The sequence below is a fragment of the Ranitomeya variabilis genome, chromosome 7 (assembly GCF_051348905.1).
Source record: "Ranitomeya variabilis isolate aRanVar5 chromosome 7, aRanVar5.hap1, whole genome shotgun sequence".
NCBI classification, from domain to species: domain Eukaryota; kingdom Metazoa; phylum Chordata; class Amphibia; order Anura; family Dendrobatidae; genus Ranitomeya; species Ranitomeya variabilis.
This window is the reverse complement of record NC_135238.1, coordinates 35,624,866-35,650,200: the sequence shown is the minus strand read 5'-3', so window position 1 is coordinate 35,650,200 and position 25,335 is coordinate 35,624,866. Positions and strand designations below refer to the sequence as shown.

The 25,335-nt window shown below is 44.2% G+C and overlaps 1 protein-coding gene across 2 annotated transcripts in view; it reads left to right on the top strand.

The window, feature by feature from the left end:
* Positions 1-25,335, top strand: part of UNKL (unk like zinc finger) — a 60,970-nt gene that overhangs the window by 19,475 nt on the left and 16,160 nt on the right. For both annotated transcript variants that reach the window (XM_077274818.1, XM_077274817.1), the window contains exons 3-9: positions 6,669-6,845; positions 7,094-7,224; positions 8,238-8,373; positions 8,606-8,723; positions 9,782-9,866; positions 9,975-10,141; positions 25,157-25,219. In XM_077274818.1, the coding sequence (XP_077130933.1) occupies positions 6,669-6,845; positions 7,094-7,224; positions 8,238-8,373; positions 8,606-8,723; positions 9,782-9,866; positions 9,975-10,141; positions 25,157-25,219 (877 nt within the window). The remainder of the gene's footprint in view (positions 1-6,668; positions 6,846-7,093; positions 7,225-8,237; positions 8,374-8,605; positions 8,724-9,781; positions 9,867-9,974; positions 10,142-25,156; positions 25,220-25,335) is intronic.

The following is a 25,335-nucleotide window of genomic DNA, read 5'->3' as shown; positions in this document are numbered from 1 at the left end:
ATCCTGCATTGTTGTCCGTTTCGGGTCAGCGGTTCTTGCACAGAGCGTACTGCCGCTGTTTACAAATCCTGCCGCGTGCTATGAGAGTTGAATAAAACATTTTATTTTTTTCTTTTCATGGTTTTTCTGACTGCTGATCCAGCGAGTATCTATGGCCCGATTTGAGTCGAATTCCTGGAGAAATTTTGATACGACTCTTTTTCGCCTAAGAATGCTTTCAGATGAGTGTAAAAATCTAGTCCACTAGAGTATACTTGTGCCCTAGTGCTGTACGCCGCCTAATATCCTCAGAATTACCTATCAGGGTATGTGCACACGCTGCGGATCCGCAGTGGATTGGCCGCTGCAGATTCGCAGCAGTTTTCCATGCGTTTGCAGTACCATGTAAACCTATGGAAAACAAAATCCGCAGTGCACATGCTGCGGAAAAAAACGCGCGGAAACACAGCGTTGTTTATTCCGCAGCATGTCAATTCTTTGTACGGTTTCCGCAGCGGTTTACACCTGCTCCATAATAGGAATCCGCAGGTGTAAAACTGCCGCAGGTGAAATCCACACAAAAAAACGCAGTAAATCCACAGTAATTCCGCAGGAAATCCACAGTGCGGATTTACCAAAATCAGTCTGGAAAAATCTGCAGAGTAATCTGCAGCGTGTGCACGTAGCCTCAAAAGTCATTGTATAGCTTTAGCATTTCGTCTCACTTGGAGCATAATATAAAACAACGAGAATGTCTGACTCATAAAAAATTACCTGTTTGGCACAGATGGGAAGATTTGGCCCTGATCTCACAACCTTTTGCTTCCCTAGAATCAGGATGTTTGTTGGTAAAGGGCACACATGCAAATATATTTGCAAATGTGGAAATTTATTTTTCCATGCAAATAAGTCTTGTTCTTTGCCCATTTTATGTACATGTGGTTTAAAGGGATCCAGATTCCCTATATACAGTATAGTTAAGTTTATTGGGGGTTAAAAATATACACACACACACATACATACATACATACATACATACATACATACATACATACATACATACATACATACGTACACACACACACACTTTCCAGACCCCTTCTTAGTGAAGTAAGGAGACTGTTAGGCTATGTGCACACGTTCAGGGATGTCTGCAGAATTTTCCTGAACAAAACTAGACTTTTTCTGCAGGAAATCCACATGCGTTTTTTTTTTTCGCTGATTTTTCACTTTTTTTTTCCGGAGCTTCCCAATGCAATAATATAGCGGCAAAAACGCGAAAAATCAGCAAAATGAATGAACATGATGCGTTTTTTTTTCACGGAAAAAAAACGCCGCATGTGCACAAAAATTGCGGAATGCATTAAAAATTCTGGGATGCTTATGTATGCTTTTTTTTTTTAGCATTTTTTCCGCAGAAAATGGCCGAAAAAATGCAAAAAAAAAAAAAAAAAACCCGCAAAAAATCCTGAACGTGTGCACATAGCCTAACTGGTCAGGAATGTCACTAGATTTTTTTTTTTTTTTTTTTTGTATACCACTCCCCTCGCTAAAAATTTGAGCTTAAAGGAGTTGTCCGACATTGGAAAAAAAAACTGCTGAAGTGCTGAAATAACCATTTACATAGTTAATAACTCTGCCGCATTTGATCCATTGGTCCTCACTGCAACGATGACGCCATTTTTATCACTGGCCGCGGCAGTCATGTTTTTTATGTAGATGAGGCTAGTGATTGGCTGCAGCGGTCACATTAAAAGGTAGTCTGCTCCCCAAACACTAATTCCACAGTCATATTGACCCCTGTAAAAAAAGCATTCCTTTAGGGTAACAATCCTTGCCTTTGATGTGCAGAAAATGCTGTTTAATCAGTATGCAGATTAAGGTGGTTGCACCCTTGGTGTGGCCAAGAACTCTATTCATCCTTCCACCCCTGATTTGGCATCACACAGCATATTCCTGTATGATTGACAGCGCTCGCTTGCCTGGAGCGTGCACTCCCACAATAGAATCCTTTTGTGGGTGGCACAGTGGTGGTGCGCTTGCACAGTTGGTGGTGCAGAAGCCATCATGTGGCCACACAGGCCGTCTGCTGGGACAGCTCGCTACACTAATACACTGGGAAGCATTGCAAGCAGCCGCAGCAGAGAGGTCTGCGAGCGCAAGCAGGAGGATGGTGTTCAGGCAGCGCTCCCTCGAGGCAAGCGAGCAATGTCAATCAAATTATAGGGGAGAGCCGTGTTATATTAATTCAGGGGCCAAAATGATGCACTGACCTCTAGGCCATACCAAGTGTGCACTGAGTCCCCCAAGTTGCATTTTCCAGACACTAATGGTTTCCATAAAAAGCAAAGTCCCCCTGTATGACCATATATTTGATATAATTTTTGTTTGGGGGTGACATACACCTTGTGGATATGACATAGTTGCTGCAGGAACAAACAGTAGCCTAAATGTCCTAGTTGTGCCTGTTGAAGACCTCGCGGCTAGGATGGGGCCATCCAACCAGACAGTGGCAATGGCGGCCACAAAAGCAGACGTGGCGTCATTCGTGGCTCGAGAGTGTGGCCAATTGGAAAGTCCTGGGTATGATTCCCCCCATCTCTGGATCCGAGCCCCCTTCTGTTAGACCTTGGTCTGGCTGCTCCTGGTGGTCCTGGTGAGAGGTGTAATAACATGTTGGCAGCCGCGGTGTACGGGATCGTTGTGCGCCTGTATCTGTTCTGTATAATCTGTCCCCGCGCACAGATCACAGTGTGGAATAATGTGCCGCCCTGGAGCCGCCATAAAGGCAGCGAAATTGTGCAGACAATAATCCTCAATCGAATGTCTCCCGGAGTGAGGATTGCGGCAGTCCCATGTAAGAGCACCGCCAGCTTCATCTGCTCTTTTATAGCTGTCACTCGGCTTTATTAGGTGATGAGATACTACACAGACGCTATTGGTGAGGCCTCCAGGAATCACTCACCTTTTATTTCTGCTTTCACAGACGGCAGCCTGCGTTAAAGGGAGCTGGTTGGCAGCGTGCCAGCGCCGGGCTCATTCTGTTGCCATGACAGCCTTGATGAGATGAAAATGGAATGCAGCTCCGTCTACACTCTCACCTGTTTAATGCGATGTATTATGCAAGCCACTTACAGCAACATGCTCCTGTCTTATTATTTTTTTCTCTTCATTTTGTTTTTTTGTTTCCATGCTTTTCGACAGGCATCCGCTCCAATCCCTGGAAGTGGTCCTCTCTTCTGAGGCGGACGGTGTAATTATACAGCTCAGATAAAGAGATAGAGGGCCTCAAATAATTGGGAAAATGATGTAGCCCTCCCCATGTTTCCTTCCTTGTCTGGTCGTCGTCTGTGGGGTGATGGGACGTGTCGTGGGGCTCTTGTTCTGCTGTCACTACGGATTAAAAAAAAACTGCACGGGAGGTTTAATGGTCACTGTAGCTTTAAATATGAGCTCCTTTAATAGTTAGTGTGACATTATTCCAAAGACCCGACAACAAGGTGTCTCTTTACTGTTTAACTTGCTGTTTGCCGCCTGTTGTCAAGTGAAATCCATCTCCAGCAGAATACATACCCAGATAATTACACTAATGGGGACGCTGCTGGTTTTAGTCTTTCTGCTCCTGCTCTCCTGTCTGTCACACTGCATACAGACAGAAGTGAGAAGCCGGCTTTCAGTCTAGTGTAGGACATCGAAGTCCAGCCATGGCTGCATGAGCCCTTATATAGATCAGGTATTTTTATATGTCCTTTTTGCACACTCCGTTTCCATTTTATCTTCTAGTCACTGACCACAAGCATTCTTGTTGCCATCCCAAGAATATAAAAAGACAAAGACATGGGGGACGAGAGTAACATTTTTTTGTCTCAAGAAACAAGGGCACTTCTGCTGAATTTGACAGACGTCCTGTCCCGCCCCAACTGATTTTTGGCAGAGCTCCTTCAATCTATCGTGAAACTGCAGAAAGTTTCCAAAGTTTACAACTTTTCTGGTGTTAAATCTTTCATAAATCGGGCCCATACTACTTTTTTTTTATTTTTTATTTTTTACCCATTACTGTCATCTATGAACTAAATAACATTTGACTCCAGACTGATGCACCGTAAGAGTATGTTTCCACGGTCAGGATTTGACGCAGGTGAAATCTGCATCTGAGATCACTGGCAGGTCACCTGCTTTTTTTTTATGCGGTTTTTACATGCATTTTTTTAAGCTTGCGTTTTTTTTATGCTTTTTTTTTTTTTCGTTACATGTTGGTTTTTTTTTGTCACTTGAAATAAAGCTTGTTGAAAGTTGGCTTCTGGGAAGGAAAAAAAGTGATTTCCTGTTTGCAGATAGGGTATGTGCAAACAGTCAGTAAACGCTGCAGGTTGGACGCTGCGTACATCTGCAGCGTCAAACCCGCAGTGTCCAGCTGTTACAGCATAGTGGATAGGATTTCATGGAATCCCATCTCCACTATGCGTTCAAAGACACAGGCGGCAGACCTGCGTAACCGGACATGCGGCGCGTCTTTCCAGACTGCAGCATGTCTACTTACGATACGGAGACGCTCAGTCCTCGCAGCGTAAATTTCCCATAGACTATCATTACATGCGGTAAAACCGCATCTAATTATTAGTCACATGCGTAATAACTGTGGAAACGCAGCTTACTACGCATGTGTGCTAATTTACATATGTTGAATCTTGTGTCACATCCGGAAGTACGTGACAGGCCGGGGTCACACTAGTATAGAAATACATGCAGCCACACACTCCGGTCCCAAGTGCCAGGTGTTGATGTTAGACTCTCGCGAGTTTCTCACATCACACTCGCAAGTGTGACACCGGCCACACAGGAAGTTCCTGAAAGCAGAGAGAGGAATATGTAATGTGACGTCCTTTCCTTTTTTTTTAAACTAAATAAATTTAAAAAAAAAAAAAATTGCGTGGGCTCCCTCACAATTTTCAAAACCAGCAGCGGGAAAGCCAGCGACTGGGGGCCGATGTTTATAGCCTAGGAAGGGGTTAATACCCATGGATCTTCCCAGGCTATGAATAACAGCCTGTAGCTGTACCCTTTACTGGCTATTAAAATTAAAAAAAACGTGGAGTCCCCCCATAATTAATAACCAGCAAAGGCTATGCAGACAGCTGCGGACTGATATTAATAGCCCAGGAAGGGCCCCCCGGCTCCAAGCACCAGCTCAAAGCCACCCCGGAAATGGCACATCTCTAAGATGCGCCAATTCCAGCACTTAGCCTCGGTCTTACCACTTGCCCTGTAGCGGTTGCTAGTTGGATAATATTTTGGGGGTTAATGTCACCTTTTGTATTGTAAGGTGACATCAGGCCCAGTTTAGTAATGGAGAGGTGTCAATAAGATACCTATCCATTACTAATCCTATAGTTGTTAAGGGGTTAAATAAAGACAAAGGCAGAATAAAGTATTTTATTAAAATAAAACACAACCCAGTTTCCCATCTTGATTATACAGCCAATCCATGCAATGCCTTCGATCTCCTATAATAAACATAAAATAATAAACCAACACAAATACTCCCTGTTCTGACGTAATCCTAAATAACGAGTGTCCAATGCGAGTTCAGCTCTGCTACATCTGGATCCCTGACATCTAGATACAGCAGAGCATGTAGATGACCACCGGAGATAACTCTCCGGCGTTCACCTTCACTGCAGTTCTCACGATCAGCTGACCGTGAGAACTTGCTTGCCTAGTGACCGGAGATAACCCCGGCGGTCATGCGCACGGCAGTTTTCGCGGTGAGCTCAAATTGGCACAGGTGACTATCCTGAGCAGCCAGGTCCACCAGCCTGAAAGTGTGACCACAAGTATGTGATGTGCATTGTCCCGGCTACATTCGCTCAATACACTTGATTTTGCTGTCGGCATCAGAGAATCCTGACTGTGCGCGCTGTGAAGAGTCACAAGTCTGCAGTGTCACATAGAGTGAACTGTAGACTTCTGTGCCAAAACTGGACAACCCCATTAATTCTGTGTCAAACAAATGTATTTAATTTTTTTATTTTATATTATTATTTATTTTAATTCTGAGCCAAGGGGAAGTGCTCTCTTTTTACGATTATTCTGGGTTATTGGTTTGCAGTAACGGAAGTGAACTCAGGAGGCGATTACTGCGCCATTGTATTTTTTTACACCTTGGCGAGTAAGATCTTTGTGTTTTGATAAAGGCAAAATAACAAGCAGATTAATGAGGTTTTATATAAGTAAGTGACACCTCAGACACCACCTCCAGGAAAGCTTCAGGATCTCAGTAATTTTCTCAAATATATACAGGGACTCTGCCATTAAAATATATACATTTCGATTATATATAAGATATCTAAAAATGATAGCATAACAATTCCGTTTAATTTGTATTAATTTATAATTATAATAAAAATGTATGTGTGTATATATATATATATATATATATATATATATATATATATATATATATATATATATATATATATAATATATCGTTATAGCGCCATTTATTCCATGGCGCTTTACATGTGAGGAGGGATATACACAATAGAATCGTACAGTGATCTTAAACGATGTCATGACTGGTACAGGAGGAAAAAGGACCCTGCCCGCCATCTACAAGGGCTGGGTGAGGATACAATAGGTGAAGGTCAAGCAATATATATATAAATTTATTATTTTTGTTCCTTTTTCAGTTGTCCATATTTGCATAGGACAACAGGCGACACTGAAAGAAAGTATCATCTACGCTATTACAAGACCGGTACTTGTATTCACGAAACCGATGCTCGAGGACATTGTGTGAAGAACGGACCCCATTGTGCCTTTGCCCATGGTCCTCATGACCTTAGACCTCCTGTTTATGACATAAGGTGAGACGACGCTTTGTTTCGGTCCGGCGTTGGATTTTTGGGGGGAGGGACGCACTTTGTAATGTTGTTGGTCGATTGTCTCGTCATATACTTTCAACCTGACACTTCTAGAAGTGGCTTATCGCTAAGGAAATAACTATTTGACAACTTTTGGGTCCTCGACTACATTATACCAATGTCCTATAACATGCGGCTGTCGCTTTTTATTATGGGTGCACGAAGTAATCGGAAATGTTATTGTGACCCAGGGAAATCCAAGCACAGGAAGCCTTACAGAATGGGCAACTTGGGAGCGATGGAATCCCTGACCTGCAGCCGGGAGTGTTGGCCAGCCAGGCAATGATCGAGAAGATTCTAGGAGAGGACCCCAGGTGGCAAGGTAAGCCCCCAAAGAGGCACAGTTGTATGTATCAGTGTTACATGCAATAATGGAGAGAAATGGGTGTAGTGCAGGAGCACAAGAACACAATTGAATGGACGGTTTACTGTCCGGGCCATTCATCTATGCGGTAGGTTCCCAGGGAATGTTGGAGAAAATTATGTTTTATTTGAAGGATATAAGATTATTTTTTTATTGCATTACATGATACAGTTTTGCTTCTGTAGATATCGAGAATCTCTATCACCGGATTCCACAGGAAGCAAAATCGTACGGTCAATTTATAGGGTTAGAAAGCCTTACCCATGACTGTCTATTCCGCTTTGTTTGGAAAGTTGAACCTGGAAAGCGGTGACCGTACTAAATATTCAATGAGTGAATGGGATTAGCATTGACTCATCCAGTGCTGAAGTCTATTCAGAAAGTGTAAATTCTGCAAAAAAAACAGTGAAGAGGCATCCAGATGGTACTGTGCAGATGACGACATCTGAGACACGAGCCCCCATGCAGAGCAGAAGATGCGGGGTACAGCTGGAGGCCCGCGACGTTCCCATTCTTCCCATATATTCACAGTGGTGCGCTGCCATAGTGCGGTTAAAGGTCAAGCACTTTTCTAATCTGCGTGCATTGTTTGATCCAATCAGTTTCCATAGATTTTTGGAGGAATAATAAAGAAAAACTCTTCAAACATGTAATTATGCATCTGTAGCCTAAAAAAAAAGTATGTGCCAGGCGCCGCCATCTGGTGGTGATGTATGGAAGGGCAGCACATTTTACATTTCTCAATTGCACGTCATTTAGACATCCTTATTGATGCGCTATTTTCATCCAGCCGTAATGGTTGCTAGCTTGGGAATATTGTAAAGAAAAATTTTCTCCTTTGCCTCATTGGGGGACACAGACCATGTGTCCCCCCAATGAGTGGCTCGGAGAAAAGGATTTTACGGTGAGTACACAAAAATCCCTGTTTTTTTTGTAATTTAATAAACAACTTTTTTTTTTTCTCTTCACAGATACAAACTTTGTACTTGCCAGCTATAAAACGGAGCAATGTACTAAACCACCCAGGCTCTGTCGCCAAGGATATGCCTGCCCTCACTACCACAATAGCCGGGACAGGAGGCGCAACCCAAGGAAATTCAAATACAGGTGCCTGCGGTCATTGTTTGTGCACAGAGTTGGTTTAGGGTCATATACACCCACCTATATCACACACGAGTCGTCTGTGTTGCACCATTACACATCATGAGGCCAGAGATCACCATGAGCTGTAACATTGCTGCAATACCACAAATTCAATGCAAATTTCCATGCAAAATGGCATTTACTAACGGGTGTTTTTTCTTTTTTTCATTTATTATTGGGCGTTATTCTGTTCTAGATCCACACCGTGCCCAAGCGTGAAACATGGGGATGAGTGGGGAGAGCCTTCAAAGTGTGAAAGTGGGGACAGTTGTCAGTACTGCCATTCCCGCACTGAGCAGCAGTTCCATCCAGAGGTGAGATGCCCTCCTGGTCATTGATGACTTGCTAACCTGCAAGAATTAAGACATTTCACAATCCCTTTAAGAGTTTTAAACTTTTTTTTCTATTTGTTTTGACAAGCTTTAGGATGAGTGAGAGATATATATATATATATATATATATATATATATATATATATATATATATATATATATATATATATATATATATATATATATATATAATTTTTTTTTTTTGCATACAATGAACACTTTTTTTTTCCTCTGTGTATCCTATATGATGAATATAAGCAGAGTCTCCATGTATCCTATGTGATGTACAGTCATAGCCAAAAGTTTTGAGACGGACACAAATTTTGTTGTTTTTTTTTAAATGTACCTCTTGTTATAGTGGCAAATTGCATGAAAAACTAATTTTAATCCTAAATCTGTTTATTCAATGCCAAAATCCAATCTCTATTCTATTATAAATTATTAAAAAATTACCTATCATTCCCTCACTACGCTAACTGCTTTTTTTCTCTCTTTTTTTTTTTCTTTCCCTACTTCCGTTTTGACACTTCACTTGAGAACCTTGTTGCATGGTGGAATGCTCAAGCGAGTCGTCATCAGCAGACAGAGGCTGTAGTCACTCCCTCAGCCCCTGTACCCATCAGTAGCGTAAATTTCAGAGGCTGGGCTAGTCCCTGCTCTACTGAGCCTACATCGGATGTAATTTCCAAACACATGCTCAGTAGGATTTTGTCATTATGGATTTTTTAATTTTTATTTTGGGAATGTTCAGTGACGGTGCGCTCCCTCGCCAGCTCTGACGAGAAGAGCGCACTGTCACTGTGCATTGTAGTGATAAAATATGGCTACCAGAGACAGTCTGTCTATCTGATGTGATGTTTTATCACTAATCTCATAGATCGTTATATACTGGACTGGTTGTCTGACTGGAGATCACATGACCCAATATTCCTGTAATGAAGAGAATTAAATATTTAGATGTAAATGAAGTGGGATGAATGTGAGAATATAAATGGTGGGCAGAAAAAAATATGTATTTACCACCATTGTCTTTCTCCTAGATCTACAAGTCTACAAAGTGCAATGATGTGAGGCAAACTGGGTACTGCCCTAGAGGACCATTTTGTGCGTTTGCACATGTTGAACGTAAGTTGCTGGCATCCTGTATGTGGTGGAGCTGCGTAGTCTCCTTTCTTTCGGCACATGATGGCTGTAATCCAGCACATGATGGTAACTTTTTTTTTTTTTTTGTAGGGATTCCCTCTGCTGAAGAGACTCTGAATGTCATGATGCAATCAAGCTGTCACCTAAAACAAGCCCCGTCTCTGTACTCGTCAGACGGTATCGGTCTCTCCGGCGACTGGAACACTGCGATGAGTTGTACCAATAGCCTCCTGAACCACAGCGAGCAAACCACAAATGTAAGTACGGCCACCGGTAGCCACTGTTCAGTGGATTATTTGAGGTTTTACGTAACTCCACCGTACACGATGATGTAGTAGTTTGCACCAGGATATTTGTTGTCGCAGACCTCCGAGCTAAAATGACGTTTGTCGCCATTTTTGGATTCTCTTTTAATATAAGATATAGGCGCCTGTCGTCTTCCTCTCTGAGCAGCCTCCTGAGAAGTCCTGCTTGGCATGAATTATTTATTACACTTTTTTTTTTTTCTATTTTAGGGATCTTAAATATAAATTACTTTATTCATATTTGTGTTTTCAGGATCTGCTGATGACTTGACCTGCAATATTCTCTCCCTTATTAATCCATCCTCATCTTATTAATTCTGTATCTAAACCATAGCAATTAGAGGGAACTTTCTGATGATGGGGTGTGACTATTAAACTGAGAATGTTTCATCAAATTTTTCATGTTGAACTGAACACACCATGTGATAGTGGCTGCAGAGTTGATAAAAAAAAAATAATAATTTTTTTAATTTCATCTTTCCGTTTCAGAGATATTATCAATTTTTGGCAACTGATGAGTTAATTTAAGTCCAAGTGGGTGTTAACATACAGTTTTCACTGGGGGGGCGTGTCCTTATCCCTTGTATGATACTGACCAATCAGTAGTAGCAGGCAGCAACATAGAAGTGTAGAAGGATTTGTGATGATGTCATTAGGATCACTGAGAGTCAAAAATGGCAGAAACCTTTACCCTGTGTCCAGTTCAACCGGAGAAATTTTGGTTTAAGGTTGTCTTAAATTAAGTTCTGCGAGTCCTATCATACTAAACCTTTAGAGAAGCGTGGTTCCACAGACCTCATCCCCCACAAAAAGATAAAACTAGTTTTGGTGCACATGTAAGACCCTATTCATTAAGGTGTTTATGCTAGAACTTTGGTATAAAGCACTTTAAAAAGTCAAAATTTTTGCGCAACGGAGAAGTTGTGCAAAATTTTTGCATGTTTATGGTATCTTAACGCTAGTTTCTGCAAAATGGGCCAATCATAGAAGACGCGTGGCTACGCCTGCCTATCTAATTTATGAAATGTTACGCCATGGAGGCACACGGCACTTGTAAGACGCGCCTAATGAATGAAATGCTGTGCACCTTAATTAGGTGCATCTTACTCCCCTACACCCCTTCATTTACAATGCCAGCCTTAATCAATCAGCCCCATAGTCTTATATGTTCAGGAACTGTAACGTTTCTTATGCTTTTATCTACTATCCACTGTTAGAGTAGATGGATCGAAATCGGCAATCTTCCAGCACTATAAGTGCTGGCACTTCCTTTCCTATGCTTCCCTGCATGCATTGCCCCTGTAGTTAAAGGGAGGGTGCCGTGATTTTAGTTTTTGTATTAATAATTATTGATTATATAATCAATTATTTTCAATACAAAAGTAAATGTACCTCTTTCATACTTTTTTATTTATTCACTTTTACATTCACCACTGGAGGCCGCCATTTTCATTAGTGTGGGTGTAAGTGTCTGGGCACGACACTTGCACACCTCACTTACGGCAGCCATGTACATAGGAGCCAACGGTCGGGCTCCGACTCCATCTCCTGCCTCTCAGCTGTGACTTGGCCACGCCCACTGAGCTGCCACGTCACAGCTGTGAGAGGAGATCGCGGCCATTTTGTTTATTTCCCTCTGCCATCGCACACACAGCTCAGTGCGTGCGATGGCAGAAGCTGCTGCTGGGAAGCGAGGGTCCGAGATGAGTATCTGCAGCAAGGAGCTGTGATTGCAGCCTGTACTTAGTATTACAGTACAGGCTGCAATCACTGCTCACTACCGACCTGTTCAGAGCAGAGCAGGGAGATCGTTGCACTGCTCTGCCCTGAACACGACTCAGCATTTCCTGAGAGAGGATGGAAGGTAAGTACAGCGTTTTTATTTTCTTATGCATCTACCACTGCTACCAGCCCCTATATACCACCTAGCACTGCCTGCCCCTATATACCACTGCCTGCCTGCCTCTGTATACCCCTGCCTGCCTGCCTCTGTATACCCCTGCCTGCCTGCCTCTGTATACCCCTGCCTGCCTGCCTCTGTATACCACTGCCTGCCTGCCTCTGTATACCACTGCCTGCCTCTGTATACGCCTGCCTGCCTGCCTCTGTATACCCCTGCCTGCCTGCCTCTGTATACCACTGCCTGCCTGCCTCTGTATAACACTGCCTGCCTGCCTCTGTATACCCCTGCCTGCCTGCCTCTGTATACCCCTGCCTGCCTGCCTCTGTATACCACTGTCTGCCTGCGTCTGTATACCCCTGCCTGCCTGCCTCTGTATACCCCTGCCTGCCTCTGTATACCCCTGCCTGCCTGCCTCTGTATACCCCTGCCTGCCTGCCTCTGTATACCCCTGCCTGCCTGCCTCTGTATACCCCTGCCTGCCTCTGTATACCCCTGCCTGCCTGCCTCTGTATACCACTGCCTGCCTGCCTCTGTATACCACTGCTACCTCTGTCCTGTGTAGCTAATCTAGTCCTGGGTAGCTAATCCTGTCCCGTGTACTGTGTCCTCAGCAGTCAGTATCACATAGGACAGGATTAGATACACGGCTCAGCAGTCGGTATCACACAGGATAGGATTAGATACACGGCTCAGCAGTTGGTATCACACAGGACAGGATTAGATACATGGCTCAGCTGTCGGTATCACACAGGCCAGGATTAGATACACGGCTCAGCAGTCAGTATCTAATCCTCTCCTATGCACTCCTCTCCCCCCTGCGTGTCTTTTCCCATTGTGGTTTATTATTTTTGTTGTGGGAGATGAGGGAGTCGAGGATTACGCATTCGGTATGGTTTAAAAAAGATTAATAAAGGACTTTATTCTGGCCGAGTCTTTATTTACAATACAACTATAGGATTAGTAATGGATGGGTGCCTTATAGACGCCTCTCCATTACTAAGCCGTGGGCTTGATGTCACCGGACAATATGAAGGTGACATTAACCCCACAAATATGAACCCCACTTGCTACCGCTACAGGGCAAGTGGAAATTGCCAGGCAAAGCGCCAGAAAAGGAGCATGTAAAAGGCGGCTGAGAGCTGATGTTTTTAGCCTGGGGGGGGGACAGTATCCATGGCCCCTTCCTAGGCTATTAATGTAAGCCCGCAGCTGTCTGCATAATATTTCATGGTTATTAATTATAGGGGGCCCCACGTCTTTTTTTTGGGGGGTGTCCCCCATTTTAATAGCCAGTAAAGGCTATAAGTATACAGTTGCGAGCGTGTGAGTGAGCACACCCACCCACAGACCAGTACACTGCTCTTCTGAAATACTGTGCTCCTGTCACCCTGCTCCTTCCACCATACGTCTCTCACCTCCCTAGAGCAGCACAATACCATATGGATCACGTATAATGCCGCTATATATATATATATATATATATATATATATATATATCACATAATACTCCCATAAAGACCACACATTATGCCGGGATATTATAATATATATATAATATCGCACATTATGCCACCAAGTATTGTGTGATCTATGTGACGGTATTATATGTGATCTATATGGCAATATTATGTTTGCTCAGTGTTGTGGAATGATGTAAAAACTATATGACGGTGGTATATGAGAACTATATTGTGGGATTATGTGTGATCTATGTGGAAGTACTAGGTGAGAATTATATGGCGGTATTATTTGTGATCTATATGGTGGTATGTGAGAACTGTATGACAGTATTGTGTGATCTATTTGATAGTATTGTGTGTGATGTATATGGCGGTATTATGTGTGATCTATATAGCGGTATTATGTGAGAACACTATGGCAGTATTATCTTCAGAAAGTGGACCCATTCTACGGTGGTTCTGGCTGAGCACCTGCACGCGGGTCTGGGGTAATAGAGGGGGCAGCATGACCTCCAGTTAGGTGCAGTCAGGGCTGGTGAGGCAGCTGAAGAGAGGGGTCTCATTTTTATCATTACTCTATGGCTACATTTCCCCCAGCGTCACCCCGGACTTCTCCTGTCGTCTCACTTTCACACATCGCCAGGACAGGATGGAGAAGACAGGATGTGAGGAGGGGAATGGGGTCTGCATGCAAAGTCTGGATCAGAACAGGCCATCAATCCGCAGAAATGTTTCCTGGATTTCTGTAGAGCAGACGGTCCATCCATGTGTATAAAAGACAGCGCTCTATGTACAATCCCTGGCTGCTCCGCGCACTGAACATGGTGCCCCACCATAGGCCAGCACACTGCTCTCCTGAAATACTCTGTGCTGCTGTCACCCTGCTTCCTCCACCACATATCTCCCAGAGTCCTTGCTGCCTGCCATCCTCGGTGACTGTCTATTTGTCAGTATAAGGCTGCCGTCACACATTCAGTATTTGGTCAGTATTTTACCTCAGTGTTTGTAAGCCAAAACCAGGAGTGGGTGATAAATGCAGAAGTGGTGCATATGTTTCTATTATACTTTTCCCCTAATTGTTCCACTCCTGGTTTTGGCTTACAAATACTGAGGTAAAATACTGACCAAATACTGCTAGTGTGACGGCAGCCTTACTCTGCAGTCACCAACAAAATGGCTGCTCATTGTGTTCCTGAATCCTCTCATCCCTTAGCAAACTCATGGAAGGAGAGGAGAGGAGACATCACATGTCAGCAGACTCCGCCCATAATTACTGCAGTGCTGTAATGTGAGCTAGTTGTACACTAGGTTTTTCTGAAATTTCAGCAGCTGCTCCCCCTAGTGTTTAAAAGTGGAAATTCCAAAACTTTTCAAATTATTTTTCATATTTTACTAAATTATAAACAAATGAAAATATTTTTTAAGAAAATTTAAACATTAATTCTTTACATTTTTACAATTGCTGCAAAAAATTTTTTTTTTGATGGCACCTTCCCTTTAAGGTTAAACACCCGCTGCCACTTCCTGTTATCTGTGTCAGTGTCTCTTCTACTAGAGACGGATTACACAGGACAACAGTTGGACAGTTTGGAGTAATCCGTTTTAAATCCGTATTGTTGCATCACTAGTGTTGAGCATTCCGATACTGCAAGTATCGGGTATCGGCCGATATTTGCTGTATCGGAATTTCCGATACCGAGATCCGATACTTTTGTGGTATCGGGTATTGGGTATCGCAACAACATTAATGTAATAATGTGTAAAAGAGAGAATTAAAATAAAAAATATTGCTATACTCACCTCTCCGACGCAGCCTGGACCTCAGCGAGGGAACCGGCAGCGTTGTTTGTTTAAATTTTGCGCTTTTACTTGGTTACGTGAAGTCCCGGCTTGTGATTGGTCAGGGCGGCCATGTTGCCGGGACGCGGACCAATCACAGCAAGCCGTGACGAAATTACGTCACGGCTTGCTGTGATTGGTCCGCGTCCCGGCAACATGGCCGCCATTAACCAATCACAGCAAGCAGAGACGTAATTTCGTCACGGCTTGCTGTGATTGGTCCGCGTCCCGGCAACATGGCCGCCCTGACCAATCACAAGCCGGGACTTCACGTAACCAAGTAAAAGCGCGAATTTTAAACAAACAACGCTGCCGGTTCCCTCGCTGAGGTCCAGGCTGCGTCGGACAGGTGAGTATAGCGATATTTTTTATTTTAATTCTTTATTTTACACATTAATATGGTTCCCAGGGCCTGAAGGAGAGTTTCCTCTTCTTCAGACCCTGGGAACCATCAGGAATACCGTCCGATACTTGAGTCCCATTGACTTGTATTGGTATCGGGTATCGGTATCGGATTGGATCCGATACTTTGCCGGTATCAGCCGATACTTTCCGATACCGATACTTTCAAGTATCGGACGGTATCGCTCAACACTATGCATCACATGTCTGATCATCACATTCTCAGGGAAAAATACTGGGATTATAATGGAAGTTTCAAAATTTTGATGACCATTCTCCTGGAACCCCTTAATCTGGATTAAGCATTCCTTTGTAACATTTCTTCACTTCCTTTCTAGAAAGGTTGTCCTATCGTCTATGTTTATGACACACACGCGTTACCAGATGAATAGAGGATAGGTCAGCACTACTAGTAATGGCAGTCAAATTAATGGTGTAACCTACGGAGATATACATCATTGTTTATGTCCTGAGTCCGTTATAACATAGCTATATGTGGTGCTCAACAGAAGACAGGCAGTATCCAAATTAGGAACAGAGAAAAAGTGGCACTCACTCCGTGGATAAAAAGTTATTCCTTTATTATACACCGGGTGGAGGATACAGACAGACCGAAAAAAGAGCAACAACAGTTTCGCACTGCCTAGGGCTTCATCTGGGCTCTGTTATAAGCTCCACCCAACCCCTGACAGGGGTTTGATCCACTGACAGAGAACTGATTTATTTATGTAAATTGTGTGGCACTAGGAAACAAGTTTTTATAATATATCTCCAGCCACCTGGAAAAACAAGACCTAGTGGGGATTGAGTGGAGTTGATAACGGACCCTGGATGAAGCGCTTGGCAATGCGAAACGTCTGTCGCTTTTTTTTTTTTTTTTCTGTCTCTATCCTTCACCGGTATGTAATAAAGGAATAACATTTTTAGCCTTGGTGCGAGTGCCACAGTTTTTCTTTCTCTGTTCATAATTTGGATATTATCCACAGGTTACACCATGAACATTAGGACCCGCATCTGTCTTGAGCGGGGCTCTGGCGCACACTGCGGGGATAAAGTCCGTTCTTTCATTCTTCCATTCCAGCCGTTCTTTAATCTGTGTTGTGACTGGGGCTGATGATGTGCAGATCTGTAATGCTCATGTATTGTACTGCGCTCCCGCTAACCTGCCCGACTAAAGGAGATGTAGCTCTGACTGTATCAGGGCCGGGACAACGTACTGGGAATATTTACCTTGCTGTACGGTGAGACGAAACCATCAGGCACATCCATTATTTGTCTTCCGTATCCGTATTCTTCCTCTACAGATTTCATGCTGTAGTAGTCCAACAGTTGCCTCCAGCTCAGGGAGCAGTAGCTCCTTCTCGCCTTTTAGATCCATAGGCAGAAAACATTAGCCAATGCTTTGTGTTGTGAATCTACTGCTTCAGGTGTCTCTGCCTATCCAAGAGCACCAGGTCATGGAACGCAAAGGCCAGGTATGTGTCCAAAATTTGGTTTGACTTGATCTTTTTCTTTATTTTTTTCTTTTTCACAGCTTGGACAATAAATGTTTGTTACAACCTCCTTTCATTAATGTAATGTGTTTTTGTTATATTAAAAAAAATATATATATATACTCGTGTATAAGTCGAGATTTTCAGCACATTTTTTTGTGCTGAAAACGCTCCCCTCGGATTATACAGGAGTCAGACATCAACACTCGCCCTCCGTTTCAGGATCTCCATCCCTGCATCTCCGTTGTCCTGGGGTTCAGCAGCTTCATCCTGCGCAGAGCAGTCACGTGGTACCGCTCATTAAGGTGATGAATATGGATGCGTCTCCACTCCCATAGGCGTGGAGCGCATATTCATTACCTTAATGAGCGGTACCACGTGACCGCTCTGTGCAGGAAGAAGCTGCTGGCCCCGGGACATTGGAAAAGCAGGGAAGTGCAGAGACCACGCCAGGCGGGAATGAGTAATGACGAGGGAGGGCAGGGGAGCCAAGCCATGCCATGCATACACTGGGGAGTACAGAGGAGCATGAAAACCACAAAAAGAGGAAAAATCCTCCAATATTCAAGAAAACAAACCAAAAACAGGCAGAGATTCTTACCTGTCTAAATGGGCCTTAATACAATTGCACTGACAGGGTGCAGCGGACCCAAATAAAATGGCAAATACACAGGTGCAACACCTAATGAAACAGCCAGCCTTCAATCAGGGATTGGCCGTGTGTTACACCAATGCACTAAGATATATACTCTGTATGTGGCAATGTTCACACAGGGAATGCAGAGCATCTGGCTCCAGCCTATTACTAACGCCCTATGGCGGGCTGCCCAGTGCTAACTATAATGATCCTGTGTGAACAGAGGCCACAGTGTACAGAACCATTTGGGCCCAACTGCACCCCGAAAAAAATACAACGTGCAAAAAAAACATATCAATATATGTAAGGTATTGGTTGATATTCTGGCCATAATATGTAAGCTGGCAACCCGCGTCAAGAGTCCTTAAGTTTGCCAGTCCTACTTTAACATGAAAACCACAAAAAGAGGAAAAAATCCTCCAATATTCAATAAAACAAACCAAAACCAGGCAGAGATGCTTACCTGTCTAAATGGGCCTCAATACAATTGCAGTTGCCATTTTACTTGGGTCCGCTGCACCCTGTCTGTGCAGTTGTACTGAGGCCCATTTAGACAGGTAAGCATCTCTACCTGTTTTTGGTTTGTTTTCTTGGGAGTACAGGGGAGGCATGCTTACACGAGGGAGGACAGGGGAGCCATGCATACACGGGGGAGTACAGGGTAGCCATGCATACACGGGGGAGTACAGGGGAGCCATGCATACAACAGGGGGAGTACGGGGGAGCTATGCATACACGGGGGAGTACAGGGGAGCCATGCATACACTGGGGAGTATGGGGAGCCATGCATACACGGGGGAGTACAGGGGAGCCATTCATACACGGGGGAGTACAGGGGAGCCATGCATACACGGGGGAGTACAGGGGAGCCATGCATACAACAGGGGGAGTACGGGGGAGCCATGCATACACGGGGAGTATGGGGAGCAATGCATACACTGGGGAGTATGGGGAGCCATTCATACACGGGGGAGTACAGTGGAGCCATGCATACAACGGGGGAGTACAGGGGAGCCATGCATACACTGGGGAGTATGGGGAGCCATGCATACAACAGGGGGAGTACGGGGAGCCATGCACGTATGGGGGAGGCATGCATACTTAGGGGAGTACAGGGGAGCCATGCATGTACGGGGGAGGCATGCATACACTGGGGAGTATGAGGGAGCCATGCATACACAGGGGAGTACCAGGGAGCCATGCATACACGGGGGATTTCTGGGCTGCCATGCATACACGGGGGAGTACGGGGGAGCCATGCATACACGGGGGAGTACGGGGGAGCCATGCATACACGGGGGAGTACGGGGGAGCCATGCATACACGGGGGAGTACGGGGGAGCCATGCATACACGGAGGAGTATGGGGCTGCCATGCATACACGGGGGAGTACGGGGGAGCCATGCATACACGGAGGAGTACGGGGCTGCCATGCATACACGGAGGAGTACGGGGCTGCCATGCATACACGGAGCCATGCATACACGGGGAGTACGGGGCTGCCATGCATACGCGGGGGAGCCATGCATACATGGGGGAGTACGGGGGAGCCATGCATACACAGGGAGTAGGGGGGAGACATGCATACACGGAGGAGTACACATGCATACACGGAGGAGTACAGGGCTGCCATGCATACACGGGGGAGTACGGGGCTGCCATGCATACACTGAGGAGTACGGGGATGCCATGCATACACGGGGAGTACGGGGAGCCATGCATTCAACGGGGAGTACGGGGAGCCATGCATACAACGGGGGAGTACGAGGGAGCCATGCATACACAGGGAGTACGGGGGAGCCATGCATACACGGAGGAGTATGAGGGAGCCATGCATACACGGAGGAGTATGGGGGAGCCATGCATACACGGGGAGTACTGGGGAGCCATGCATGCACGGAGGAGTACAGGGAGCCATGCATACAATGGGGGAGTACGAGGGAGCCATGCATACACGGGGAGTACGGAGCTGCCATTCATACACGGGGAGTACGGGGTAGCCATGCATACACGGAGGAGTACGGGGCTGCCATTCATACACGGAGGAGTACGGGGGAGCCATGCATACACGGGGAGTACGGGGAGCCATGCATACACGGGGAGTACGAGGGATCCATGCATACAACGGGGGATTTCGGGGCTGCCATGCATACACAGAGGAGTACGGGGAGCCATGCATACACAGAGGAGTACGGGGAGCCCTGCATACACGGAGGAGTACGGTTGAGCCCTGCATACACGGAGGAGTACGGGGGAGCCCTGCATACACGGAGGAGTACGGGGGAGCCCTGCATACACGGAGGAGTATGGGGGAGCCCTGCATACACGGAGGAGTACGGGGGAGCCATGCATACACGGAGGAGTACGGGGAGCCATGCATACATGGAGGAGTACGGGGAGCCATGCATACACGGAGGAGTACGGGGGAGCCATGCATACACGGAGGAGTACGGGGAGCCATGCATACACGGAGGAGTACGGGGAGCCATGCATACACGGAGGAGTACGGGGAGCCATGCATACACGGAGGAGTACGGGGGAGCCATGCATACACGGGGAGTACGGGGAGCCATGCATACACGGAGGAGTACGGGGAGCCATGCATACATGGAGGAGTACGGGGGAGCCATGCATACATGGAGGAGTACGGGGAGCCATGCATACAACGGGGGATTATGAGGGAGCCATGCATTTTTATTTATTTTTCTGTGTAGGTACAGGACACTTTGTTTCAGAACTCTGGCTATTGTTCATTTTCACTATTGATACTTGACAAAAAATGAATAATGTGCAAATTTGCCTCACATCAACACAGAAAATAAAATCCCAATCTTTTTTGTTTATTTTTTTAAACTTCATTGTATAAGCGTCTGTACGTAGAGTATTTATATTGGGAAGGTTCCACGTGTATTTGCACTGGGTGATTTTTGCACTGGGTGATTTTTGCACGGGGTGATTTGTGCGCGGCTCCCTGCCGTTTTTCCCGCATGAAATCCGCCATAGGTTCTGCAGCACTTAGTTACGCGGTGTTCGGGACTATGGTGGCAAAATCCAAAAGAAGTAAAATAATGGGGGTTAGTTTTATTTGAGCTTTATGCTGTGAAATACACATTAGACTTTTTTCAGATCAGACATTTTTCCAAACGTGGAGGCAAGAAAAAAAAAATCAGAATACTGAACATATTGAAGTGAGCATAGCCTGGCAGTGTGCAGTGACTGCCCCCTAGTGGTAGAATGCCACCATGATGCTGTCACATGCTGCGCTGCTCTAACCATTCCAGCATGAAACACAGACGGACTCCGTCATTACTGAAACAATAGGGCAGGTTTAACAATATTGTCTAATTATTACACAGTGCAAACTTAGACTAGACTGTCAGAAAGGGCTAAATTGTAGTACTTCATGCATTTTGATCCATTTATCTAATCTTAAAGTTACACCAACCATTAGTTCTCAGTTCCTCTATACAATGTTTTCTGCCAAGGTGACCCACATGGACTTTCTTCTCCCATATTACAACCATACATCTCCTGTATGTTACTGTGAGTAATGAAATGATGTGTGCATCCATAATCTCACCCACCGGCGAGCCCAAAGCTTCTACACTGCCATTATACTTCAGTTGGTAGTTTCATGTCTTAAAGGGGTTGATGTCCACCATTGTGGACAGGCATTTTTTTTTCCTTAAATGCATGCAACTGAGGCTAAAAATCATATTTGCAATTGGGTTTCATTACAGATTTTGTGCTGTTTGTCTCCTATAGCTGCTGTATAACACTGTCTATGTGTAATGTACCGTCTATAGGAGGCAAACGGTGCAAAATTTTTAATGAAACCCAATTGCAAAAATGATTTTTAGCCCCAATTGCATGCCTTTAAGTAAGAAAATTAATATGTACCAAAGGTGGAAAAACCCTTTAAGTATAAAGAAATGCATCTTTCTCCTCATATTGGATCTTTTTTTTATTTTTTTCGATCTCTTTTTGTACTTTTTCACTTTTTGGTTGATGTGTTACTGCTATATATCAGCTTTTGTAATTCCATTGGTAATCCATAATGGTCTATTATGTACTAACTTGGGTAATCATTTGTCATCTTTAAAATAAAGTAAATGTCCATCTTTTTACTACCATGTCTTGTCATGTTTTTACATTTTATGAGAATTTAATATTGAAATATATATTTTTACGGTAATCTGCTCTAGTTTTTACAGTGTGTATCTGCAGAATGAACCAGATAGATATTGTTAAGGTGAAACATTCAGTCTGCAGTCGCCACTAGAGGGAGCTAAAGAGCTAACGGCATACTGTTCTAGTATTCCGTGTGTAGCAGTGTGCCTTAACCCCAGGAAACCTGAAATGTAGCACGTTCCACTGTACAATGCAGAAGGTTTTTATTACAGCAGATTGGATTTTAGCAAATTATATAACTTACCTTATTTGGTTGCTCCAACATATTTTACTGCACTAGTGCCCGTGTTGCATTATGGGTCTTGTATAGCTTATAGGTTGGTACATGAAATGTAAGGAGCAGCGGGGAAATGGGTGTTAATGTGCAATTATTAATTAGCGGGAATCTGTCACCAGGTTTTTGCTCCTCCATGTGAAAGTAACCTGATGTAGAGACAGAGAGCCTGATTTCAGTGTTGCCACTCACTGGGTTGCTTGCTGTAGCTTTGATAAAATCACTGTTTTATCTTCTGCTGTTCTCCGAATGCTGAGCTCTGTATAACTCCGCCCACGCCACTGATGAGCAGCTTTCTGCCTATACAGTGTACACAGCTGCCAATCAGTGATGGGGTGGGGTTTTACACAGCTCATGAACATGGAGGACTTTACCAGTACTATATTGATAATTTCCTAAAACAGTGTTTTGTTTTTTATTTTTTACCCCCCAAAAAAACATAACTTTGTTTACCCCCCTCTGGACCTGCTCTAGTTCATTATTAACCATGGGGTGGCTAATTACATTGTATAAATATATGGACGGTCAGTGGCGAGATCTTTATAATAATCTGTTTATACCCAGAGTTGAGACTGTAGCAAGGGGGTATCCTCTTGGTTAGATGAGCTGTTTTATCATTATCACCAAAGGTGATTCTTTACTGTTAGAGCAGTGAGACTATGGATTCTTTTACTGTTAGAGCAGTGAGACTATGGATTCTTTTACTGTTAGAGCAGTGAGACTATGGATTATTTTACTGTTAGAGCAGTGAAACTATGGATTCTTTGCAGTAAGGGCCGTGAGACTATGGATTCTAAACCGTAAGGGCAGTGAGACTATGGATTCTTTACTGTAAGGGCAGCGAGACTACGGATTCTTTGCTGTAAGAGCAGTGAGATTATGGATTCTTTACTGTAAGAGCAGTGAGATTGTGGATTCCTTGCAGTAAGGGCAGTGAGACTATGGATTCTAAACCGTAAGGGCAGCGAGGCTATGGATTCTTTACTGTCAGAGCAGTGAGACTGGATTCTTTACTGTCAGAGCAGTGAGACTATGGATTCTTTACTGTCAGAGCAGTGAGACTATGGATTCTTTACTGTCAGAGCAGTGAGACTATGGATTATTTACTGTCAGAGCAGTGAGACTATGGATTATTTACTGTCAGAGCAGTGAGACTATGGATTCTTTACTGTCAGAGAAGTGAGACTATGGATTCTTTACTGTCAGAGCAGTGAGATTATGGATTCTTTACTGTAAGAGCAGTGAGACTGTGGATTCTTTACCGTAAGAGCAGTGAGACTGGATTCTTTTCTGTAAGAGCATGAGACTATGGATTCTAAACCGTAAGGGCAACGAGGCTATGGATTCTTTACTGTAAGAGCAGTGAGACTATGGATTCTTTACCGTAAGGGCAGAGAAACTATGGATTCTTTACCGTAAGAGCAGTGAGACTATGGATTCTTTGCTGTAAGAGCAGTGAGACTATGGATTCTTTACCGTAAGGGCAGAGAAACTATGGATTCTTTACCGTAAGAGCAGTGAGACTATGGATTCTTTACTATAAGGGCAGTGAGACTATGGATTCTTTACTGTAAGGGCAGTGAGACTATGGATTCTTTGCCGTAAGGGCAGTGAGACTATGGATTCTTTACCGTAAGAGCAGTGAGACTATGGATTCTTTACTATAAGGGCAGTGAGACTATGGATTCTTTACTGTAAGGGCAGTGAGACTATAGATTCTTTGCCGTAAGGGCAGTGAGACTATGGATTCTTTACCGTAAGAGCAGTGAGACTATGGATTCTTTGCTGTAAGAGCAGTGAGACTATGGATTCTTTACTATAAGGGCAGTGAGACTATGGATTCTTTACTGTAAGGGCAGTGAGACTATGGATTCTTTGCCGTAAGGGCAGTGAGACTATGGATTCTTTGCTGTAAGAGCAGTGAGACTATGGATTCTTTGCCGTAAGGGCAGTGAGACTATGGATTCTTTGCTGTAAGAGCAGTGAGACTATGGATTCTTTGCCGTAAGGGCAGTGAGACTATGGATTCTTTGCTGTAAGGGCAGTGACGCTGCAGCCACTTGATGTTGTGATGGTTGAATTATTGAACAGCCCCTGATGCCTTTTTAAAAAAAAAAATATATAACTTTACAGGTTGTGTGTGCTACATTTCTGGAGACGGGACATTGATCCAGGGATTTTTTTTTGTTCTGATTGCAATATTTGGGGTTTAGAAAGATGTTTTGTTTTTTTTTTGGGGGGGGGGGAAATTGGCATGTACTTAATTGGGACTTTTTTTCTTTCTTTTGGATCACCACTGTAGGATTGATGGACTGATTGTCAGCAATATAAGTGAGTGAGACGAACTGCGCTATTGGGCACACCGGCTTGCGCAGACATTGTGCTGTACCTGTGTATACAGTGAATGGGGGCTCTTCATTAAACTTATTACCTGGCGGACGGTTCAAAAATCAGACACCTACTAATAAAACATTTATCCTAAGATTAAAACCTATCAGTGTTAAGGTACTGGTCCCATTTCTATGTTTGAGGTGCAGTTTGGCTTGGGCACTGCCTGATAATTCAGCCCTATGCAGCGCTGCACTTTTTAGGACGGCCTTTTGGCTGAGAGCTCTCCAGCCGCAGTGCTGCCACCATTGTAGCTGTGATCGGATTGTCACATACAGATATTCCTGTAGCAGATGCCGCTGATCTGTAATGCCGTGTCCATGTGTTTGCTGATAATTGCCCGTCATACTCTTGTTACAAGTGTTTCCCTTGCTTTATAGGCAAAACACAAGTGCCTGTCTCTGGATAATAATCATAAACTGAATGACCAAGAAAGCAAACAGGTAGGAACTACACGTGGTGTGATTGACATGTAATGTTAGAGTAATTGTATGCTAACATTTATAGATCTGCTCAGTGATTCACTTGTTTGGATGGAAAGTTGATTATGGGTGTAAAA